Below are 23,866 nucleotides of genomic sequence, written 5' to 3'. Positions count from 1 at the left end.
ATAGACTTACTTTCTCAATTTTTGATGAAATGCGTTGAAACTCATATTGTAATGATATATTAGTAGCATAGACAAGATGACATGGTCAAAATAGCAAGATCTCACGCACATGCACAAGCGCTTTGCTCTGATTGGCTGAAACTAAAGTCTCGATATCTTTCTTGTTTTTTGACGAAATCCTTTGAAATTTTAAACATAGGCATGTATTAGGATATCCTACAATAAAATATATAGCAATTATCATGAAAACACGTGTAAGCACGTGCACTGCAATCTGATTGGCTGAAACTTTAAATAGTTATAACTCCCTCGGTTTTCAACCAAACAGGATGGGATTTGGAACATAGATATATATAATGGACTTCTACAAGAAGGTATGGTCACCATGCACATGCATACACGTTACTTTGTTCACTTTTGTTTGTATTTTTTCTCTCTTCTTTTGCACATTCTTTTATTATCACTATTTGTTTTGTACCTTGACCTAAATGTAGGGAGAGGGCTAAAATAGGCTGCGCCTGCTGCCCAATCCTATTCACAATAACATCTGTGAATAAAATATTGTTAAAATAAATACACGTGCGTGTACGTGCGCTGCAATCTGATTGGCTGAAACTTTAAACAGCTTTAACTCCCTTGGTTTTCAACCAAACAGGATTGGATTTGGAGCATAGAGATATATAATGGACTTCTACAAGAAGGTATGATCACCATGCACATGCATGCATTGCATGTGCGTGTACGTGCGCTGCAATCTGATTGGCTAAAACTTTAAACAGCTATAACTCCCTTGGTTTTGAACCAAACGGGGTGAGATTTAGAACATAGATAGATGTAATGGACTTATACAAGAAGGTATGGTCACCATGCTCATGTATGCACTTGCGTGCACGTGAAATGGGTAAAATTAAAAATACACTTGAATGAGCGTTTTGTTTTTTTTTTATACTTTTATATTAAATACTTTAATATTTAGCATATTAAAATATATAGATTGTGTAGACAATATGATATGGTCATTACGCACATGCATTCACATGTGCAAGTGTGCAATGATAAAATTTAAATGAACATAGTACACTTTTGGGTAAACGTTATTAAAGTCTCAAATGCATAGAGTTTGTCTTATTTAATTACGCTTACAGGGAATATGACAATAAAAGGGAGTTGGGGAGCGTTTGGGGAACATCTGTAACGGTCCCCGTTACAATTAGCACTAGTTATTCTTATTATGTTCCCCAAACGAAGTTGGGGAACATATTGTTTTTACTCTGTTTCTTATTATTATTATTATGTTCCCCAAACGAAGTTGGGGAACATATTGTTTTTACTCTGTTTCTTATTATTATTATTATTATTATTATTATTATTTTTCTTCTTCTTCCTGGGTACTTTTTTGTCCGGGAATGATCTCGTAAACTATACATCCGACTAAGGTGAAATGTTTTTAGGGTCAGTAGACATGTTATGTAGATTTGCGGAACGAAGGTCATTTTGCGCGCACGTGCTTGCAAGAGCGTGCACGTGCAACATGTGAAATGACCGATTTAATTGATATAGGCGTAACTTTTAAAATTTTTGATGAAATGCTTTGAAACTTATAATATAAGGATATATTAGAAGCATAGACAATATGACATGGTCAAAATAGCAAGATCTCACGCGCATGCACGTGCGCTTCGTTCTGATTGGCTGAAACTAAAGTATCAATATCTTTCTTTTTTTGTTGACGAAATCCTTTGAAATTTTGAAAATAGCCATGCATTAGTATATACTACAATATGATATATAGCAATTATCATGAAAACACGTGCATGCACGTGCGCTGCAATCTGATTGGCTTAAACTTTAAATAGCTATAACTCCCTTGATTTTCAACCAAACAGGATGGGATTTGGAACATAGATAGATATACTGAACTACTACAAGAAAATATGGTCACCATGCACATGCACACATGTTCGTGTGCTGCAATCTGATTGGCTGAAACTTTAACAGCTATAACTCCCTTTGTTTTCAACCAAACGGGGTGAGATTTAGAACATAGATAGATGTAATGGACATCTACAAGAAGATATGGTTACCATGCTCATGTATCAGGGCCGTAACTACCATTGAGGCAACGGAGGCAATTGCCTCCTCTAGATTTTCATTTTTTTTTTTTGGAAATAAGAAACACAACACAAGCAGCTGGATCAAGATTGAGCATTTATTTGTTTGATTATAGCCACCTGAGCAATTTTTCAGCTATCCAGTGAGTGTCACCATTACCTATGCTCGGCGTTCAGGGCCTTTGAGCAGAGAGGGATCTTTATCGTGCCACAGCTGTGACACGGGGCTTCGGTTAACTTTATGCGGTCTCATCCGAAGGACCAGTCCCCATGTCCCATAGCGAAATTCGAACTACGGCGATCGATCATTTTAGAACTGCATTTAGTACAGTGAAAACTATTCAGAATGAATCGACGGGTACGATCTTCCCAGATACCCCTATTGACTTAAATAATTTTATCTTTTTCTTGGGAAAAGTCAGTTTCGTATTTATCATTGTTTATATTTACATTCAGAAGTTAAAATTACGATTGAAATTTATTTGATCATATCTATCCAAAATAGTACATAAATAGGTAATATAATAAAGTGGTAAGCATTCTCAAAATCAAGGAAATGGTCCAAAATTGAGCCGTTTGAAGCAATTTTTTTGCTTCGAGGGGCTTCGCCCCCCGCACCCCCCGATCTTTGGGGCCTCAATCGGCGGCCCCCAAACCCCCGCCTCCGCTATCTTTTACCCCTAGTTACGGCCCTGTGTATGCACGTGCGTGCATGTGAAATGAGCAAAATCAAAAAAACACTTGAATGAGCGTATCTTTTCAATACTTTGGGATTAAATACTTTAATATTTAGTATATTTAAATATATAGATTGTGTAGACAAGATGATATAGTCATTACGCACATGCATTCACATGCACACGCGTGCAATGCTAAAATTTGAATGAACTTTGTACACTTCTGGGTAAACGTTGTTAAAGTCTCAAATGCATCGACTTTGTCTTATTTAATGAAGCTTACAGGGAATATGGCACCAAAAGGGAGTTGGGGAGCGTTTGGGGAACATCTGTAACGGTCCCCGTTACAATTAGCACTAGTTATTATTATGTTCCCCAAACGAAGTTGGGGAACATATTGTTTTTACTCTGTTTCTTATTATTATTATTCTTATTATGTTCCCCAAACGGAGTTTGGGAACATATTGTTTTTACTCGGTTTCTTATTATTATTATTCTTTTTTTTCTTCTTTGTTCTCCGGTACTTTTTTGTCCGCGAGTGTTCTCAGACACTGTTCACCCAACTGACCTAAAACCTTTTTAGGGTTAATGGGTGTGTAGTGTAGGTGTGCGGAACGAAGGTCATTTTGCGCGCATACGCATGCACGTGCGGGCGCGTGCCACACGTGAATTGACTTATATACTTAAAATAGCTATAACTTTTACATTTTTTAATGAAATGATTTGAAACTCATTATATAAAGATATATTAATAGTGTAGAGAATGTGACACTGTCAAATTAGCACGAACTCACGTGCATGCACGTGTGCTTCGCTCTGATTGGCTGAAACGAAAATCTCAATATCTTTTCTGTTTTTTGACAATTTGCTATGAAATTTTAAACATGGGCATACTTTAGGATGTCCTGCAATATGATATATAGCAATTGTCATGAAATCACGCGCATGCACGTGCGCTGCAATCTGATTGGCTAAATCTTTAAATGGCTATAACTCCCTTGTTTTTCAACAAAACAGGATGGGATTTAGAACATAGACAGATATAATAGACTCCTACAAGATGGTGTAGTCATCATGCACATGCATGCACGTGTTTGCACGTGTACTTTTCTCTGATTGGCTGAAACAAAAATCTCAATATCTTTTTTGTTTTTTGACGAAATACTTTGAAATTTAAAACATATGCATGCTTTAGGATATCCTACAATATGATACATAATAATTTTCATCAAATCACGCGCATGCACGTGCGCTGCAATCTGATTGGCTTGAACTTTAAATGGCTGTAACTCCCTTGTTTTTCAACCAAACAGGATGGGATTCAGAACATAGATAGACATTATAGACTCCTACAAAAGGGTATGGTCGTCTTGCATATGCATGCACGTGCGTGCACGTGAAATGAGTAAAATTACAAATACACTAGATTAAACATATTTTTGGATTAAATGCTGTAATATTTAGTATATTAAAGTGTGTGAATAGTGTAGACAAGATGATTTGGTCATTACGCACATGCATTCAAATGCGCATGTGTGCAATGCTGAAATTGAATACTTCTGGGAAAACTTTGTTAAAATCTAAAATGTATCGCGTTTGTCTTATTTAATGAAGCTTACAGAGAATATGGCACAAAAGGGAGTTGGGGAGCGTTTGGGGAACATCTGTAACGGTGCCCGTTACAATTAGCCCTAGTTATTATTATTTTTCTTCCTGGGAAAATTTTGTCCGCGAGTGATCTTGTAAACTACACATTTGACTTAGGTGAAACCTTTTTAGGGTAAGTAGGCATGTTATGTAGATTTGCGGAATCAAGGTCATTTTGCGCGCACGTGCTTGCAAGAGCGCGCACGTGCAAAACTTGAAATGACCAATATATAATGGATATAACCGTAACTTTTCTAATTTTAGACGAAATGTTTTGAAACTCATAATGTAAGGATATATGAGTAGTATGCACAAGATGACATGGTCAAAATAGCAAGATCGCACGTGCAAGCACGTGCGCTTCGCTCTGATTGGCTGAAACTAAAGTCTCTATATCTTTCTTGTTTTTTGTTAAAATCTTTTGAAATTTTGAACATAGTCATACATTAGGGAGATCTACAGCCCGTAATAAAAGAAATATCATGAAAGCATGTGCATGCACGTGTGCTTGCAAGAGCTCGCACGTGCAACACGAGAAATGTCCAATATAATTGATACAGACGTAACTATTTAAATTATTGATGATATGCTTTAAAACTCATATTAGAAGTATATATTAGAAGCATAGACAAGATGACATGGTCAAAAAAGCAAGATCTCACACGCATGCACGTGCGCTTCGCTCTGATTGGCTGAAACTAAAGTCTCAATATCTTTCTTGTTTTTTGACGAAATCCTTTGAAATTTTAAACATAGGCATGTATTAGGATATCTTACAATAAGATATATAGCAATTATCATGAAAACGCGTGCATACACGTGCGCTGCAATCTGATTGGCTGAAACTTTGAACAGCTATAACTCCCTTGGTTTTCAACCAAACAGGATGGGATTTGGAACATGGATAGATATAATGGACTTCTACAAGAAGGTATGGTCGCCATGCTCATGTGAGCATGTGTGTGCACGTAAAATGAGTAAAACTAAAATACATTTGAATTAGCGTATTTTTTAATACTTTTGGATTAAATACTTTGATATTTAGTATATTAAAATCTATAGGTTGTGAAGACAAGATTATGTAGTCATTACGCACGTGCATTCACATGCGCACGCGTGCAATGCTAAAATTTGGATGAAATCGGTACACTTCAGAGTAAAGTTTAACGTTGTTAAAGTTTCAAATGCATAGAGGTTGTCTTATTTAATGATGCTTATAGGGAATATGGCACCAAAAGGGAGTTGGGGAGCGTTTGGGGAACATCTGTAACGGTCCCCGTTACAATTAGCACTAGTTATTATTATTTTTCTTCTTCTTCTTCTTCCTGGGTACTTTTTTGTCCGGGAATGATCTCGTAAACTATACATCCGACTAAGGTGAAATGTTTTTAGGGTCAGTAGACATGTTATGTAGATTTGCGGAACGAAGGTCATTTTGCGCGCACGTGCTTGCAAGAGCGTGCACGTGCAACATGTGTAATGACCGATTTATTGATATAGGCGTAACTTTTTAAATTTTTGATGAAATTCTTTGAAACTTATAATATAAGGATATATTAGTAGCATAGACAATATGACATGGTCGAAATAGCAAAATCTCACGCGCATGCACGTGCGCTTTGCTCTGATTGGCTGAAACTTAAGTCTCAATATCTTTCTTGTTTTTTGACGAAATCCTTTGAAATTTTGAAAATAGCCATGCATTAGGATATCCTACAACATGATATATAGCAATTATCATGAAAACACGTGCATGCACGTGCGCTGCAATCTGATTGGCTTAAACTTTAAATAGCTATAACTCCCTTGATTTTCAACCAAACAGGATGGGATTTGGAACATAGATAGATATACTGGACTACTACAAGAAAATATGGTCACCATGCACATGCATACATGTGCATGTACGTGCACGGCAATCTGATTGGCTGAAACTTTAAACAGCTATAACTCCCTTGGTTTTCAACCAAACGGGATGGGATTTAGAACATAGATAGATGTAACGGACATCTACAAGAAGGTATGGTCACCATGCTCATGTATGCACGTGCGTGCACGTGAAATGAGCAAAATAAAAAAAAACAATTGAATGAGCGTATCTTTTTAATACTTAATATGGATTAAATACTTTAATATTAAGTATATTAAAATATATAGATTGTGTAGACAAGATGATATGGTCATTACGCACATGCACTCACATGCGCACGCGTGCAATGCTAAAATTTGAATGAACTTTGTACACTTCTGGGTAAACGTTTTTAAGTCTCAAATGCATCGAGTTTGTCTAATTTAATGAAGCTTCCAGGGAATATGGCACCAAAAGGGAGTTTGGGAGCGTTTGGGGAACATCTGTAACGGTCCCCGTTACAATAAGCACTAGTTGATTAATGATTTACGCTGAATCGGTAATATTTCAGCCATATATCGACGATTACGGTAAGGAGAAAATTTTTATGATAAACAGTTTTGATTTCGCATGTATTTCAATAGGAAAAGATAGATACTTCACATTTTTGGTATAGGATTGATTTGAAGGAGGAACAAAGAAGTTTTTTCTGTTTTTTTTTTTTAATTTTTGGTTTTTCATTCATTTTTGTCTGCATGTTTTTTATCTGACTTGCTGATGAGGCATGAGTGGTTGTCAATCTCCATACTACATGCCAAGTAAATTATCCACCAACTATCCATAAAAATTGTAAACAAGTGAAATACCAGTTGTTATAGAGAGTACTAAATCTGAGGTCACTTTCTCAGCATTTTATTTCATGTTTCATTGCAAATTCTAAAAATTTAAAAACAAGACAAAAATATGTCCGATTTTTAAATCTTTGCTAGCAATAGGCCCATCAGCCATATATCGCTCTCCTGGGTAACTTTGGCCCTGATGTTCTTCACCAGGTTCCCTTTTTTTTAAATAAATTCTGGTGCCACCCTTTCTCCGATGGGGCATGATGTGAACAATTTAGAATCTACACTACCCCAGGATGCTTCTATACAAGTTTCAGCTTTTTTTGGTTAAGTGGTTCTTCCTAATATCTTTTGAAGATTTGTCCTATACATTTCATTCATGTAAAACTTTCATTACCTACTGTTGCCAAACCCTACTCCCGGGGGTCATTGTTCTTACAATGAAGAATCTACACTACCCAAAACGCTTCCAAACAAGTTTTGGTATTTTCAGTAGATTTTTGAAAGGATTCTCATTTAAATTTCAGTGTTAATTTTGATTACCTATTGTGATCCACTAACCCCGGGGGTCATGATTTCAACAATTTAGAATAAACTTTACGCTAGGATGTTTTTCCTCTAAGGTTCAGCTTTTTGGCACAATAGCTCTTAAAAAGAAGATTTTTTAATGACCCCTTCGTATTTGTATCTTTTCTTTAATATCGATCCTTGTAAAGGGACTTAGCCTTTTTAAAATACATTAAACTCCCCTTTATGTAAGGATACTCTGTACCAATATTAATTAAAATTGGTCCAGTGGTTCTTGAGAAGTTGAAAATATGAAAAGTTTATAGACGGACGTACGGAGGTCCGACAATAGGTGATAAAAAAGCTCAATTTAGCTTTCAGCTCGGGTGAGCTAAAAAAAGAAAGAGTTTATTTAAAACACCATCATCGGGCATTCCACAAGAGCAGGTGGTATATTACATCGATACATTACAACACCCTAACACATGGAGTACTCATTCAAAGCATCCTCCGTAAATTGGTTGACATTTAAATAAATTTGCTGCAATTTCTAGGAAAAAAAGCACATGAATTACTTTTCTGTTCTGTTTTAGATATAGCACACCGCAAAATCATGCATTACAAAGGCTTTGGGTCAATATTGCTCGATCTTTACGGGTATATTCGATTAAGCGACACGGGTTACACGAGTCACTAGAGTTGTAAATAAAACAACCTATCTTCGACACGGGTGATCAACCCGTGTTACGTGAGTATACTCCTCAGTTTACCTGGAGTAACAGGTGAAAGAACTGGCGGGAAGTGAAGTCGCATTGTCAATGCGAAAACTGTTTCTGCATAAATTTGTCAGTGTTTGTATTAGAAATTTACAATGTCAATGAAAAAGTCTACATTATAATTTTGATATCCCTCCTATTTTCTTTCTTTCTTTCTTTCTTTTTTTTTTTTTAGTTTTTAGGTCAACCTTAAACAGGTCTGGACGATTTCTAAATATGGAAGTCAAGAACGATAACCGAAAGTTGCTATAAATGTACATCAAGTACACGTTATTATTTTTCTGTCCAATCAGACAACAGCATTTTTACACACCCCAATACATATTTTAAAAGAACAAAAAGATAACATGTGCTTTTGTTTTTTTCTTCAAAAAGATTTTTTTAACAAAAAATCTGAAGAAGTAAGATGAAAACTTTTGAAGAATAAGGTATTCCCCACATTTTTACCGTGAACAACCTTGACATTTTCATTTCGGTAAAGAAAAAAATAATAATGCACGATAGAATGTACATGTAATCGTTTACAGAGGTATAGATCGCACCAACAAGTTTTTATCAAGTTCAATTATAACATTTACCAGTGTATATTATATGATGGTAAATATAATTTTGCTTAGCCGTCCGATTTTCATCGATAATGCTTAAATTCCATGTGTATAGATCAACTCACACAAGTGTTTATCGTATGGACTATACACATATAGTTTTAAATTATCACGGGTTTCATGAGCGCCGAATACTTAGCTATGCAGACTTTAAATGGGCATAAGGAAAGGCGTATAACGTGGAGAAAAGAGAATCCTGTAATTATACATGAATGCGTTTTATCCCAATATCAGAAACTGCATGGACTATTCTGTAATAAACATTCAAAAATGATAAAGACTGATATCTTTTCGGTAAGATTTTTATGTCAGGCTCTAAAAGCTGGAAATTTAACGTATTTATATCATATTTTTAACGTAAGTTAAACTTTTGGGATTGCTACCTCCCAGAGACAGATTTTTTTTATCCCACTTAAAACGTATTCTATGCTTTCAAGTCGTGTTTGTTCACGGTAGAATTGTCATAAATATTATATTATTCCCAAATGCGCATAAAGTTTACAAAAAGTTTGTTCTAAAAAAATCTTTTGAGCAAAAAACTTAAAAAGCATGTGTTTTATTTATTTTCTCATGGGTTTGTCTAAATGCTGTTATCTGATTGGTCAGAAGGATTAGTGCCTTGTTTATTCCGTGTATTAATAGCAATTCACAGTTATCGTTCTTGACTTCCTTATTCAGAAATCGTCCAGACCTGTTAAAATATACTGTTGTGTTATCATTGACAGTTTTTAATTTTTTTTTTAAAAAATAAAGAAGTTTATCCAGCTTTTTTTTTTTTTTTTTTTTTTTAAAAATCTGCCTTTAATTGTTGCTCAAACCCCTGGGACCTGTTTTATTCTAAATTCTTTTCAAGAAGAATAAAATCGCAGGATTAAATTTTGGTCTTAGGTGTAAGTTCTTTTGTAAAAATGGCCCCTTGATTACAAAAATGTCTAATAGATGCATATTGATTTACTAATAGAAATTATTTTTATAGGTTTAACAATCTCAGCATAGATATGTCGTGTTAATTACCTTATATGAAGTTAAATTATTATTAATAATAATTCAGTTTTCAGATAATTACAGGATCGAATGTGAGAGCAATTACAGTTAAATGCATGTATTACAATGTAATCTTATAAATATGGAGGTCGGGTCCCCAGAACCAACCGATTCTTTGTTTACAATAAATGTTATAAGTATATAGAAATTACCTTCTCAGCCTTAAATTACAATCATAATAATTATTGAACAATTTGAACAATTTCATGCGTATTTTTTTTTTTTAATTTTGTTGAAATATTGAACATTATTTTTACAGACTCAAAATTAAATGTAATACCATGAAATAAACACATTAGCTCAAGTTTTCTTTCCAACCGGCGTCACATTTTTTGGTAAAAGTATATGTCTCTCACATCCTATGACTAATAATATATTAATGAAAAATGTCAGCTATGGTACCTTTCTGACCAATTATTATAACCCGTGCAAAATGTTACGTGGGAGAGAATACAGGCAAGTAGCAGCTGGCGGAAGCGCTCCCCACACTTTTTTTCCCCAAACATCTCTTTACTTTTAAAAAATCTTCATTGAAAGACCACCGATAGCTTCCTCCCCCTTTTTGCTACAGTAAAGCCAAGCAAGGGTGAAGTCGTCTTGTATGAATAATATTTGGTGCTGAAGGAAGTGGGACCTACATCCCCCTCCTCTAACTAAATAGGAGTTTCGTTATTTTTTTCTCTGGCCTGCCCCCCCCCCCTCCCCTTCAAAAACGATGGTATGTCACAATAATGTTTAATACTATTGACATGTATGTATGTGAAGACATTCTCATTCTACTTTTTTTTTATCTTAATAAGAGGGATGTTGCTAAAACGCGTAACGGAAAACGGAAAATAACTCATTTAAAATACACAAATTTTATCAGAAACGGTAAACTTATGCATATTTAATCCCTCATTAATAAGTGCAAGTTGATTATAGCCATGTTAAGTCTCTTATTCACGAAAACCACTGACATAGCAGTGACGTAGCATCGCTTTCGAAAGGGGGGTCGTCGGTGAAGAAACAATCAATTTACTAGTACCCGAAAAGAACTGGACAAGCGAAAAAAAGAAAACAATTGTTCTATTCGGAAGGGGGGGGGGGGGAAATTCCAACTCAAACTTCTTTCAGTATTTATTTTTACACTAACTTACTACATCAATTTAACAGAAAGTGTTGGGGGTTTCAATGAACATTTCTATAGTGAAAACCTTATGTCTGGAAAAAGGGAGGCAAACACTTGATATCTAAACATAGGCGTAGTACAGGGGGGGGGGGCAGCGGGGGCACTAGCCCCCCCCCCTTACTTTCAGATCGGGGCGGGGGGGGGGGCAAGAGTATGTCTGTGCCCCCCCCCCCAATTTTCAGTGAAGAGCAAAATCACAGCTATGTTGAAATAATATAAAACCTCATTTTATGGCATTTTTTTTTTATTTTCAACAACAACTGAGTAAGCATTTCTCTTGAAGTAATAGTTGTATAATATAGAAATGTAATATAGTAATTAAATCTGTCAAGACCTCTTGTGTTCGCAAGTTTGGGATAGGGAGTGCAGGTCATGAATTTAAGTTTAGACGTTTCTGTTTCACTCAGCATCTGTTATCTAACAAAATTAAATGAGAATCACAAGCTACCCCTTATGTTGACATCTGAAAGTCATTATTTATTTGCTGTATCCCATGTCTTGTATAAAACATAGTCACAAAGTAAGTTTTGTCAAACCTCCGGATTTTTAATTATTTAATTTTGCTGATTCATTAGCACTCTTTTATTTTTACATCCAATGCCACTATTTTTGTTTCTGGTTTTACTATTAAATTACACAAAAACTCAGGAGCTTCCAGGGGCTTCGTCTCCTAGGCCCCACCATTCAAAGTGTGATATGACTGATATTATTTCATGCCATACCCCCGTATTACATATCCTATATTCCCATGGATATTACATGCATGTTGTACATCTTAATACTTCTTTATTTAACACACATGGCCTTAAGTCTTTGGAATTGGGGGTTGGAGGGTTGGCAATATATAGAATACTACAGAAAACTTAGGTACTGTATGCTGGTGCCCCCTCATTAAAGCCGTCTGATGACCTTTTTTTTTTTTTTTTTGCTTGTCAAAGAGTTGAGCCCCCCACTTTTAAGTTTGTGACTACGCCTCTGCTAAATGAATCATAAAATAAAAAATGAATCATGAGAAATAAAATCTAAAAAAAAATATCTTAAGATTACTGCTAGAGTACCCCTCTCCGGCAAGCTCGGATAAACACCTAGAGTGTAAAACTGTTAAAATTTTATACAAAATAGAGCTACTTTCTATCTATTAAAACCCTGGATATATAGATAGAGTCATAAATCTTAACTGTGGCAAAATTTATGTATCATCTGTACAGTCAATAAAGTTAAAGTGTGTTTGGAGGTGGTGGATGGGTATGAATGACCCCGTAAACATTTTGAGTTTCCCTGTTTTTCCTCTCATATCTGGAAAATTGCAACTAAAGAAAACAGTTGAACACGCTGTTAAATTCCTTTGCAAGAACTTTTTTTCTTATGTTCATATTTTAATTGCTGATGGCACCTATTCCGACCCCAAACTGCCCCCCCCTTCAAGATTCTTGGATACGCCACTGCATGCATAATCTGAATGTCAAAACGGGTGCATGCTTTTTTGTCTTTACAGATACATGTATGTATATCCTAGTATTTTTTTTCCTTCCGCCTATTTCATTTTTTTTTGTTTATGAATGAGCTTTCTTAAAAAAAATCAATTTGAACGAAACCTTCAGGGATACTCTGGATTTGAGTCTAATTAGTACATATCTCACAGACTATATTTTTTGACCATCGCATGTACATGTGCCAGTTCTGAGGGGTGCATCAGATTCATGAATACATCGTATTTTACGATAATATTTAATTAGCTCGGTGCCTTTTATATCATGAATATTGCTTTTTATGTGTGATTTATATCAAATCTAGGTTATTTGCTTTACATTAATTTTCCGTTCCGTTTTCCGTTCAGCGTTTTAGCAACACCCTAATAAAGAGGAGATATACAGGGAATATACTGTTATCCCCGCCATATTTATACAAACACTAAACAACACGAGATGTTTTATTTAGATCACTAGAGTTCAATCAGTGAGCATGCGCATATCTAACACTAGTGCGACACGGGTTGTCTTAATCGAATACAAAAATCTGATCACGAATAGTCATGATATGACCATCAAAATTCACGAACTGGGTCAACTTTTATTAATACATGGTTTTCAGACACTTAATTGAAAGACATGCAAACCATGCTTTTTATCTTTCATGAATTTTGATTTCCAAGTTTCTAATGACCACTGGTATGACCCGATGAACGCTTAAACTTGCAAAGAAAGCTAAGAATAAAACATATTGATGTATTGTTTCAAAGATTTCACCATGTGGACGGAATTTCTTTCCTTTTTTGCATTTGCTGTGAAATACAGGCCCAAAAGGGTTTAAATACACAGTGGATTCAATAACAAACTAACGATAGGTTTGATGTGCTACAAAACCTAGAATTTGAGAACGGCATTATAATTATCAATCAACAAACAAGAGGCCCATGGGCCACATCGCTCACCTGAGCAATGTGGCTAGGAAAAAAGCAGAAATCAATTTATTATTGAACAGTTTAAACCCAATAGTGGTCCCAACCAATCTTTAAAACGGAGAGGGTATGATTTTAACAATTAACTTGAATCTACACTAACTAAGGATGCTTGCATATTTCTTTGACTATCTGTGGCTTTATTGTCCTTTACATTTAAACTTACACTGTGGCCCCGCCCTATCCCCAGGGGTCATGACTTGTACAAAATTGAATCTACACTACCTGAGAATGCTTCCATATGAATAGGACTAATCATGGCTTTGCTATTCTTGAAAAGATTTTTAAAGATTTTTTTCTACATGTTTCTATGTAAAAACTTGGATTCCATGTTGTGGCCCCGCCCTACTCCCAGGGAACATGATTTGAACAAAATTGAATGTCCACTACCTGAGGATGCTTCCATATAAATGTGATCATTCATGCCTTTGCTATTCTTGAGAAAAAGATTTTTAAAAATTATCCTTTATATTTCTATGTAAAACTTTGATCGGCCATTGTGGCCCCGCCCTACCCCCAGGGGTCATGGATTGAACAAACTTGTTTCTACACTACTTGAGGATGCTTCCCTATAAGTTTCATCTTTCCTGGCACAGTGGTTCTTGAGAAGATTTTTAAAGAATTTTCCTATATATTTCTATGTAAAACTTTGATCGGCCATTGTGGCCCTGCCCTACCCCCGGGGGTCATGATTTGAACAAACTTGAATCTACACTACTTAAGGATACTTCCCTATAAGTTTCATCTTTCCTGGCACAGTGGTTCTTGAGAAGATGATTTTTAAAGAATTTTCCTAAATATGTCTATGTAAAACTTTGATCGGCCATTGTGGCCCTGCCCTACCCCTGGGGTCATGATTTGAACAAATTTGAATCTACACTACCTGAGAATGCTTCCATATAAGTTTCATTTTTCCTGACACAATGGTTCTTGAGAAGAAGATTTTTAAAACTTACCACCAAATTTTCATTATTTCTCAATTATCTCCCCTTAAATAAGGGCGTGGCCCTTCTTTTGTACAAACTTGAATTCCCTTTACCTAAGAATACTTTGTGCCAAGTTTGGTTGAAATTGGCCCAGTGGTTCTTGAGAAGAAGTCAAAAATGTGAAAAGTTAACGACGACGACAACGACAGACAACGGACAAATTTTGATTAGAAAAGCTCACTTGAGCCTATGGCTCAGGTGAACTAAAAATAATAGGAAATTTGCTTCCTCTACACTGGGTCTTGTGGAAAAAAATCTGTGAGTTTGGATATAGGTATATGTAGAAGCAACGGAGCAAAGATTGAATAATGCTTAGAAGATAGAGATTGACGGACTAGAAAAAAATTCTTAACACCAAATGTGGTAAAATATGCAAGACTATATAAAATGACACTAACTTGAAGACAGTAATATACAGAAACAACCTCTTCCTATTTTCAACCACCTTCATGGACTTGGGTTGTAAAAAATGAAGGAATAGAAATATAACAGAAGATATACAACAGAGATCCAAAAAGACAGGGCAGCTTTTTTAGAAGCTACAAACAATTTGGAGAACTTACCAATAAATTATCAGGACAAAAATGCATTTTATCAGAGATTTTGAAAATTTCTTTTCATAGAAAGTCTCTTAGGAGGATTCTTAGAATATTTTTGTCAATTACTCTCTCAAACCAGGACCTTCTCAACAGGTTCCAAAAGGACATTGTCATAATTATCATAAGAAAATAACCGATGGCAATAGGTATGGCTTGATCTTGTATTCAGAAAGGAGTCAGAGAGCAACATTAAGACTGATGTACACCAGAGGGCAAACAAGAAGTAGAACTGAAAACCAAGAGTCACCTGGCAAAGAAGTGGAAACAAGAATAAAAGAACAGAATATGATTATTTGTACACCCCAGAAGCTAATTAGTGATAACGTTTGGGAATCCAAAGGTGTCCAGGGCAGTAAGTTAGTAATAGGATTCTAAAGTGATTGTTATTTGCTTGGTGTAACCAATACATTACATATGAATAAAAGTGGAGGAAAAATGATATACCGATTATATTGAATGAAATCAATAATTTCGAATACTTAATGCGTCTTTAGTATGTTTTCTGTTTTGCTGGTGTTTTAATTACATGTAATTCTAATACGTTATTTTTAAATATAAATAATTTACTGATCTTTCTCACCATTAGGTAAACATGTACCTACCTTTCAATTTATCTGATGAAGATGTCACGTTGACCTCCTCTAGAAATAGATTTATATTTCTTGATTATAAAATAGTTTGTGCCTTCATTCCCTTGTATAAGATATTTTTAAAATCAAATTAAAGCAGAATAGAGACGAATATTCATTATACCTATTGTTTCATTCAAAGTAAAGGTGTGGATTTTGATCATTCGCCATCTTTTTTCTGTAGGCAATGGCTCTGAATCCTTTAAGCCAATGACCTATTATTTTAAAAATAAAATATAAAAAAATAAATTTAAGTTACTCAAATTTCTTTCATTTAAAAATTTTTAAAAAAAAAGATGCATTTTTAAAATATTCCTTTTTAGCAATCTATTTAATACCTTTCTAGAGATACAATGGTTTAGATATTTTAACCTTTTACATTCAACCACGAATTCCTTAGTTCAAGAAACAGTTACTTAAAGTAACATATTTATTTGTAAGACTTCAACATATAAGTTTTAAAAAGTTTTGAGTATATGCAAAATTTATCTTAATAACTGCTTTTGCTCACCATTCTCAAAATTTTCTGAATTTGACGTGATGTGTTAAAAAATTTTATTTTCTTCTTATTAGAAGACATGCATATATTTGGTTTTCTTTCTTGGGAAAATTTTTGAAAGGATTTATTCAGTCTTAGAATATTTTATATTACATGTGGCCAGTTAAACTAATATTTGCCTTATCTTTTTAAAAAGACCTTTTGGAGTCTGAATAACTGATGACGAGGGATTTAAAAAGAGGGTTACTGATTTTTTATACCTTACCCTGACTCCATACATCACTTCCGGTTCCAGATCGCGGAAAACTACGGCGTCGCTTTCTGGTGCACACAATGTGTAATTATTATGGTCCGTTGTATTTTTCGTTTCACAGACCTATATAATTCAATAGTCATATCCCATGTTGTCAGCGTATTTAGATTACACCCCCTTTTAGCAAGAGAGGAAATGAAAATATAACATACTAGGAAAGCGAGTCAACTCTAGAAAAGAGGCCTTTTTCTGTTATATCTGTTCTATACATTTTTGTCGTAAACAATACTTTATTTCTTACCAAATGCTTATAAAAAATGGGAATGCTGGAGAAGCCCTAAATTATAATTATTTATGTACTGTATACAGGGTTATTTTCGCCCCGTGTTATTTTCGCCCTTTTGGAATTGCAAACAATATTGCCCCGTTTTAAATTCGCCCAGTCAAAGTTCTGTTTAAGAATTTATGCTGTGTTATTTGAATTCGCTCCGTTTTAAATTCGCCCATTCAAGAAGAGGGCGAAAGGAGCGAAAATAAAACGGAGGCGAAAATTTCCCTGTATACAGTATATACTTTAAAATGAAAGAAAGGCAACTGTACAAGTACAAACAGGCGTTAATTGTTGTTTTAAACCCATTTGATAACTTTGACACTATTTCAATTTTTACAGAAAAGCAATAGTCACATCAATATGAACTGAGACAACACAATGCACATTTGCAGAGACAAGAAATGAACGACATATTCACATTAATGTTTTTTTCTTTATTAACAGAAATCATCATGACGTCATTTCTTGTATCCGCGAATTATGATTGTCCACCGTGTGTCTCAGGTTAATGAACAACACTAACAGAAGTTAGAATTCTTTATTTATCCATTCCATTGCGTCATATTTTACATTCATTTGGATGTTCACGCCTGTGACACACGGTGACGATCCTGCAACGACGAAATATGCAGTCAACTTAACTAAGCAATATTTGATCTTACAGGTTTCAATAGAACTTGCATTTCCAATTTCTCTCATCGTTTTAAAACAGAACAATAATTCACTTCCTAAGTGACATTCAACAACAAGCGAAGTTTACTTACTATGGCAAATACAATGTTTGATGATATATCATTGAAAAAAACTCACCGATTCCACGACGGTAACATTAGTATTGGTAAGCTGTTGACCGACAGGTGGCGGTGCGTGGACCACTTCCCCCATCTGCACAGCATACTTATCATAGAATTCCTCGTCATTGTACTCTTGTCGATTAGTGTGATTTGGTACGCGCCAGACGTACTTGATGTCTAGAGTGTTGCTGAATTGTATAATAGACACTCCGTCCTCATCGCAAGATATTCTAGACGCTACCAAAACGAGATTTTTCTTTATGCATGGATATATTTGAGAAGACAAGATAATTCTTGCTTTATTACTAGTATTCAACATCAATAAAAATAAAATTACGTGTTGTCAATAATATGAGTATCTTGATTTGCAGTCTGCATTTTTTTCTTGTTTGTGTTTTAAAGACACATCCAATAAAAAAAAGTTTTTCATTTTTTCTTGTTAATTCACTCTTTCAATGCAAATAAATAATAAATAAATGGAATAAAATTTATATTCAAACCTTGCATGTTAGAATTTCTACAAGATGTGCGATTTTTTAAGGTAATGGCGAAAACTTGGTACATATCATATTCATATGGTTGTACAATTTGAGTGGGTGCAATGGGCATAATCTATAAAGAAATAAAACAGCATTATCCAGCTACAGAGAATAGACTTTTGGACTTTACTCAGAAACCTGAGCTTGATAGTCTCGTTCCCTTAATCAAACGCACTTTCAGAGCAGAAGTGAATAAAATTTTTCCTGAACTCAAAATTAATAAACAATCATTCTTATTTTAAATTATATTCTTCCATTAGCAAATGCGTTTCATCAATCCGAAGCAGTTGTTCTTTTTGGGTGTTCAGGAAATTCCGAATGGCTCATTTTACATATTCCACGATTTTAAAGGGGTGGTTTTTTTTCAGAATGAATTCTCCAAGTTCATGTCTATTATGGTATTCCAGTTCAGTATACTGGTATATTGTAGACATCAACCGAATCTCAGTTACGTTTTTTTAAAATCTTTATACTTCATTTCGACAAGATCATCAAGGTCATGCAATCTTACGGATTAGGCTTGATTTATTTTTACCAAAACACAAAAGTACTAAAGTCTTGTTTCATAATGAGAGGAAGAGGTCGGATAGCTAAACCGATTTTCCATTTTTAAGAGACATCCAGCAAGATTCTGGGATTTTTTTTTTATTGATTTTTGGGAAAAAAGTGTTTACTAGCTCGCACAGTTATGGAACCTATACGTATTTCCCCAATTTTTGTATGCCTTAAATTCCACAGTAGAAGACTCGTTGTAAGTCTAAAAGAATACTGTACCTGAAACCCATAGGTTGCGTCTGGCTCGTCATTGACTTGAATTCCGAATTCGACGATGTCCTATTAAAAAAAATCAAAAACAATATTTCTGACAAAAGATGCAAAAAGAAGTACAGATCCCAAAATGAAACTGGACGAAGTATAAAGTGTGAATTAAGTGTGAACTTGAGAAAACTGAGAACATACGCTCGCTAAGGTTGTATTGAGTGGTTCATGGGTGTAGTGTGGTTGGTCCAGTAAAAACACAGGCATTGTGACCTTTCCCCACCTCATGACGTAATGATTTATTACTCCCATAGTTCCCAGGTCTGATGGCTTTTTCCATTGAACTTTTAACCATACCTGGGGGTGGTTCATATCCATCCTCAAAGTGACGTTCTCTACGCCTCCTGGTGGGTCGACTTATATAACGTATAAAAGGGTTAAAAGAACAATTATATAATGATACATCAATACTTATTATTGTCTTGTAAAACAAAGCCTTAGACAATTTTCGATACAATTGAAGTCAGTCAATACAGCTAAACAGGATATATGCAGGAATAACTATTTTTTTTAAGTCAAACTTTTTCCTGGGGAAAGACAGCATAAAAATTGTGTCATACAAAGCACAACACATAAAATTCACAGATATAGGCCCCTAAGAATGCACAACATAACCCACAGATGGATGCAGAAAATCCTTGCTGTATATTTTGGGGGTCTTTAGACATCTTTAGAACACTAAAAAATGCAATTTTCTATAAAGTCTTCGTACTTACATCGTGACCCTCTGATGGGGCGGCAGTAAAAATCGCGGATTTTCGAGCAATCTGTTGAAATATATATGCAAATATATTATAACGGTGAGTACTCTTCCATTTTATGTGCTGGATTACTGAATTTTTAATTATTGTTGTAGAAAATGTTAGAGAATTAGAGATAATGTTTTTTATGTATTTAAAAAAATACCTATGTAGATGTTCTCTCTTCTTTTTTTTTTTTTTTTTTTACATATATTTAATTATCAAATCATACTTGAAATGTGTGTTATATACCGGTAAATAAACAACAAAAAGCCTGCAATACCTGACAAGTCAATGGTTATGTTGTTGTATGGTCCTGGCACTCCACATTTGGAAACTGCACGAACCTGAGAATAAAAAATTAATTTTTTTAGATGGCTAAATATTAGAAAAAATGCGGATTTTTTCATATTAAAAAAAATAATCTTTTTTTTTTTTTTTTTTTTTTTTTTTGCCCCATCACATGTCCAAGTATATAATATTGCCAGGGTTGGGGCCCTGGGTTCACTAAGTAACATACATAATACACATATATATTACACAATCATAATGTGACAGGACATTTTTTTCACATATCATTCACACACCTTTCGCTACATAACATGCATATGATTATATTTATAATAATATTTAACAACTGAAATCTTAATATAATCAGTGAAAAGTTGATGTACATCTGTAACTGCATTGTTTTTTCAAATATATTAATCATATTAAAACATTATCAAATTCCATCGTTTTTTAAAACTGTCCATTTCCCCATTTTTCTTATAAATATATTTTTCACAATTAAAATAATACATAACCTCTTGTTTGACCCTCTCAAAAGATGGTACACATTTTTTGCATCTATTTCTATAAATATGCTTTTTTATTATACATACTACTAAATTAAATATATTGTTATATTTATAATGTTTTCCCAACAAAACATCAACTTTGTTTAGAGATATATCAACTCCAAACTGTTCTTTCATCCAATCCAGTACATTTTCCCAAATTTCTGCAACACACTCGCATTCCCAAAAAAGATGACAAAGTGTCTCTGGGTGTTTCTTACAAAAACTACATAAATCTGAGTCAGTAACACCAATTTTGTGTAAATATGTATTTGTAGCTAAAATTCTATGTACAATTCTATAGTGGAACCATCTTAACTGTATATCATTTGTTATGTTAAAAAACAGAATGTTTTGTTTTTTCCACCAAAATTCATCAACATTAAGTTCTAAAATGTTTTCCCATTTCATTTCACTTTTTGGTTTTTTGTATTTCTGACTAATAAAAACATCATAGAAATCTCTTGCACCTTGTTTGCTTTTTGTTATTGTTTGTAAGAATTTTGGGAAGAAAGGTTGATTTCTTTGAATTATATTATGATCATAATTCAACTGTAATTTTCTAATACAATTTGTTATGCCTAAAAACATTGTAAAAGGTGTTTTTAAATCATATTGTTTACAAAAGTCTTGGTATCCTAACAAAGTCCCATTTGTATCATAAAAATCAAAAACAAATTGTATACCTTGTCTCAGCCATGACTTATAACAAACACTTCTGTTGTTTATACATATTGATGGATTATACCATATGGGACTTAAAATAGATGTTTGATCATCAATACATAATCTCAAATCCAACAATGCTGAAAAAACATCATTCCAGAAAACATTTTCCGTATCTTTCTTAAGTTTTTTTGAAAAATCCCTACCATAGATAACTAAATATTTAATGTCAGGAATTAAATCTTTTAGCAATTCTTTCCAGGCTGATTTACATGAACTATCAAACAATCTGCGAATCCATGTAATTTTTAAACTTTTACAAAATGAATCAAGACATGTCATTCTCATACCACCATTTTCATAACTTTGGCATATAATATTTTTAGCCACCCTAGCCGTTTTGGTATTCCAGATATAATGAAAAAATATAGCTTCAATTTCTTTGAGTTTTTCTTTAGAAGGGCTCGGTAAACTAATTAATAAGTGACTAAATTTAGGTAAAAGCAAGGTTTTTACTACTGTTATACGACCTGCCGTTGATAAATGTCTTCTAGACCATGATGATATAAGCTTTTTGATAGAGTCAATCTTTGGCAAAAAATTCAAATCAAACATAGTGTTTGTGTCTAGATCTACACAGTATGCTATACCTAACACTGTAAATGGTTCCTGTGACCACATCAAGTTTTGATATTTATCACACAAGTTATCATCAGTATGAACAGTAGATCCAATCCTAATACATTGAGTTTTATCATAATTTGGCTTCAGTCCAGAGAATTTGGAATACTGATTGACTAAAGACAAAGCTGATCTAATTGAGTCTTCTGAACCATCCATTAATAAAACTGTATCATCGGCATATTGTAGTAGTTTATATTCTTTATCTTCAATAACAATGCCCTTTATTAATTTATTATTTCTAATCATAATTCCCATTATTTCTGCACATAGTAGGAACAAGTAAGGTGAAATTGGGTCACCTTGCCTACAACCTCGTCCCATTTGGAAAAATTCAGAAAAAATACCATTTTGAATAACACATAACTTAGGTTCTCTAAACAAAATCTTTATCCATTTTAAAAAATTCTCACCAAAATTAAAAAATCTGAGTACTTTAAAAATAAATCTCCAAGAAATAGAGTCAAATGCTTTCTCAAAGTCAATCAATAAAACAAGACCTGAATGATCATTCTCTTTACAATAATGTATGATGTCATATAATAACCTTGAGTTTTCACCAATATATCTACCAGCAAGAAACCCTTTTTGATTTTCATGTATTACTTTTGACAGAATTGGTTTCATTCGGTTTGCTAAGACACTAGATAAGAGTTTATATGTAATGTTCAATAATGTAATTGGTCGCCAATTTTTTAATTGTTCCCTTGGCTTATTGCCTTTTGGTAAAATAGAAATAATTCCAAGCATCTGAGTATAAGATAATTGACCTACTTCATAGCTGTAATTAAAGGATTTGAGAATATATGAATTAATATCTGTCCAAAAAAACTTGAAAAATTCTGCTGTAAAACCGTCAGTTCCAGGTGTTTTATCGTTCTTAAAATTTTTAAGAGCTTGAAGTATTTCTTGTTTTGTAATTTCAGCATTTAAAATGTTTTTCATATCATTATTTATTTTAGGAACCTCAAAGTTTTGGAATAAGTCTTCAAGATTTACATCATCAAGCTCCTGATCTTTGTTTTCATATAATTTTTTGTAAAAGTTCCTTACTTCTTCTAAGATATCTGCTTGCTTATTTACATATTTACCATCATTATTGATTAAATTGCTAATATTTTTATTGACATAATTTCTTTTTTCTAAGGCACAAAAATATTTTGTAGGTTTCTCCCCATCTTCTTTCCATTTACAATGACTTCTTAACAATAGCCCCTTCAATTCATATTTTCTAATTTCCTCTAATTCTGTCTCAAGGTCACTTATCATATCTAGATAAATTGACAAAGGGTAATTATTATACATATCATGTAAAATTCTAAGTTGATTTCCAATCTTTGCTTTGTGATCCCTCCTTTCTCGGGTCAAATTTGCAGATAATTGTATTGCCATATCCCTTATTTTCATTAATAGAACATCAAGAAAAAGATTATCTGGTATTCCTAACATTGATTCATCAATACGATATTCATTATCCGTTTCCCTTATAATTTTTTTAACATTTGTCACAAATTCTTTGTTTCTCAATAAGGAATTGTTAAAACGCCAGAATCCCTTTCCACGTTTAAATTCATTAATAGTAATATCTAATTCTATGATAGAGTGATCAGTCCTATAGCCTGGCATCATGTGAACATCATTTATAATTGATAAGACTTCCTCTGATACTAAAAAAAAGTCAAGTCTAGCCTGTTTTACTGGGTTCTTCCTACTCCATGTATATTTTTTAGCATCTGGGTTTTTGATTCTCCAAGGATCTACTAAATTGAATTTTGATTTTAATTTTTCAATTTCAATTTTATTT

At 33.8% G+C, this 23,866-nt stretch overlaps 1 protein-coding gene across 1 annotated transcript in view; it reads right to left on the bottom strand.

Annotated features, from left to right (window-relative positions):
- The window catches only part of LOC134242768 (uncharacterized), an 88,072-nt gene that overhangs the window by 56,544 nt on the left and 7,662 nt on the right, over positions 1-23,866 (bottom strand). The window contains exons 9-17 of the mRNA XM_062724890.1: positions 20,160-20,223; positions 19,853-19,903; positions 19,278-19,492; positions 19,092-19,151; positions 18,279-18,390; positions 17,795-18,015; positions 16,666-16,776; positions 16,026-16,116; positions 15,875-15,913 (exon numbers count right to left, since the gene is read on the bottom strand). Of these exons, the coding sequence (XP_062580874.1) occupies positions 15,875-15,913; positions 16,026-16,116; positions 16,666-16,776; positions 17,795-18,015; positions 18,279-18,390; positions 19,092-19,151; positions 19,278-19,492; positions 19,853-19,903; positions 20,160-20,223 (964 nt within the window). The remainder of the gene's footprint in view (positions 1-15,874; positions 15,914-16,025; positions 16,117-16,665; positions 16,777-17,794; positions 18,016-18,278; positions 18,391-19,091; positions 19,152-19,277; positions 19,493-19,852; positions 19,904-20,159; positions 20,224-23,866) is intronic.

The sequence above is a fragment of the Saccostrea cucullata genome, unplaced genomic scaffold, assembly GCF_032062105.1.
Source record: "Saccostrea cucullata isolate Sc308-1 unplaced genomic scaffold, CSIRO_AGI_Scuc_v1 ctg907, whole genome shotgun sequence".
In the NCBI taxonomy this organism is placed as follows: Eukaryota; Metazoa; Mollusca; class Bivalvia; order Ostreida; family Ostreidae; genus Saccostrea; species Saccostrea cuccullata.
Note: the sequence above shows the minus strand (reverse complement) of the source record. Positions and strands in the feature narration are given on the sequence as shown.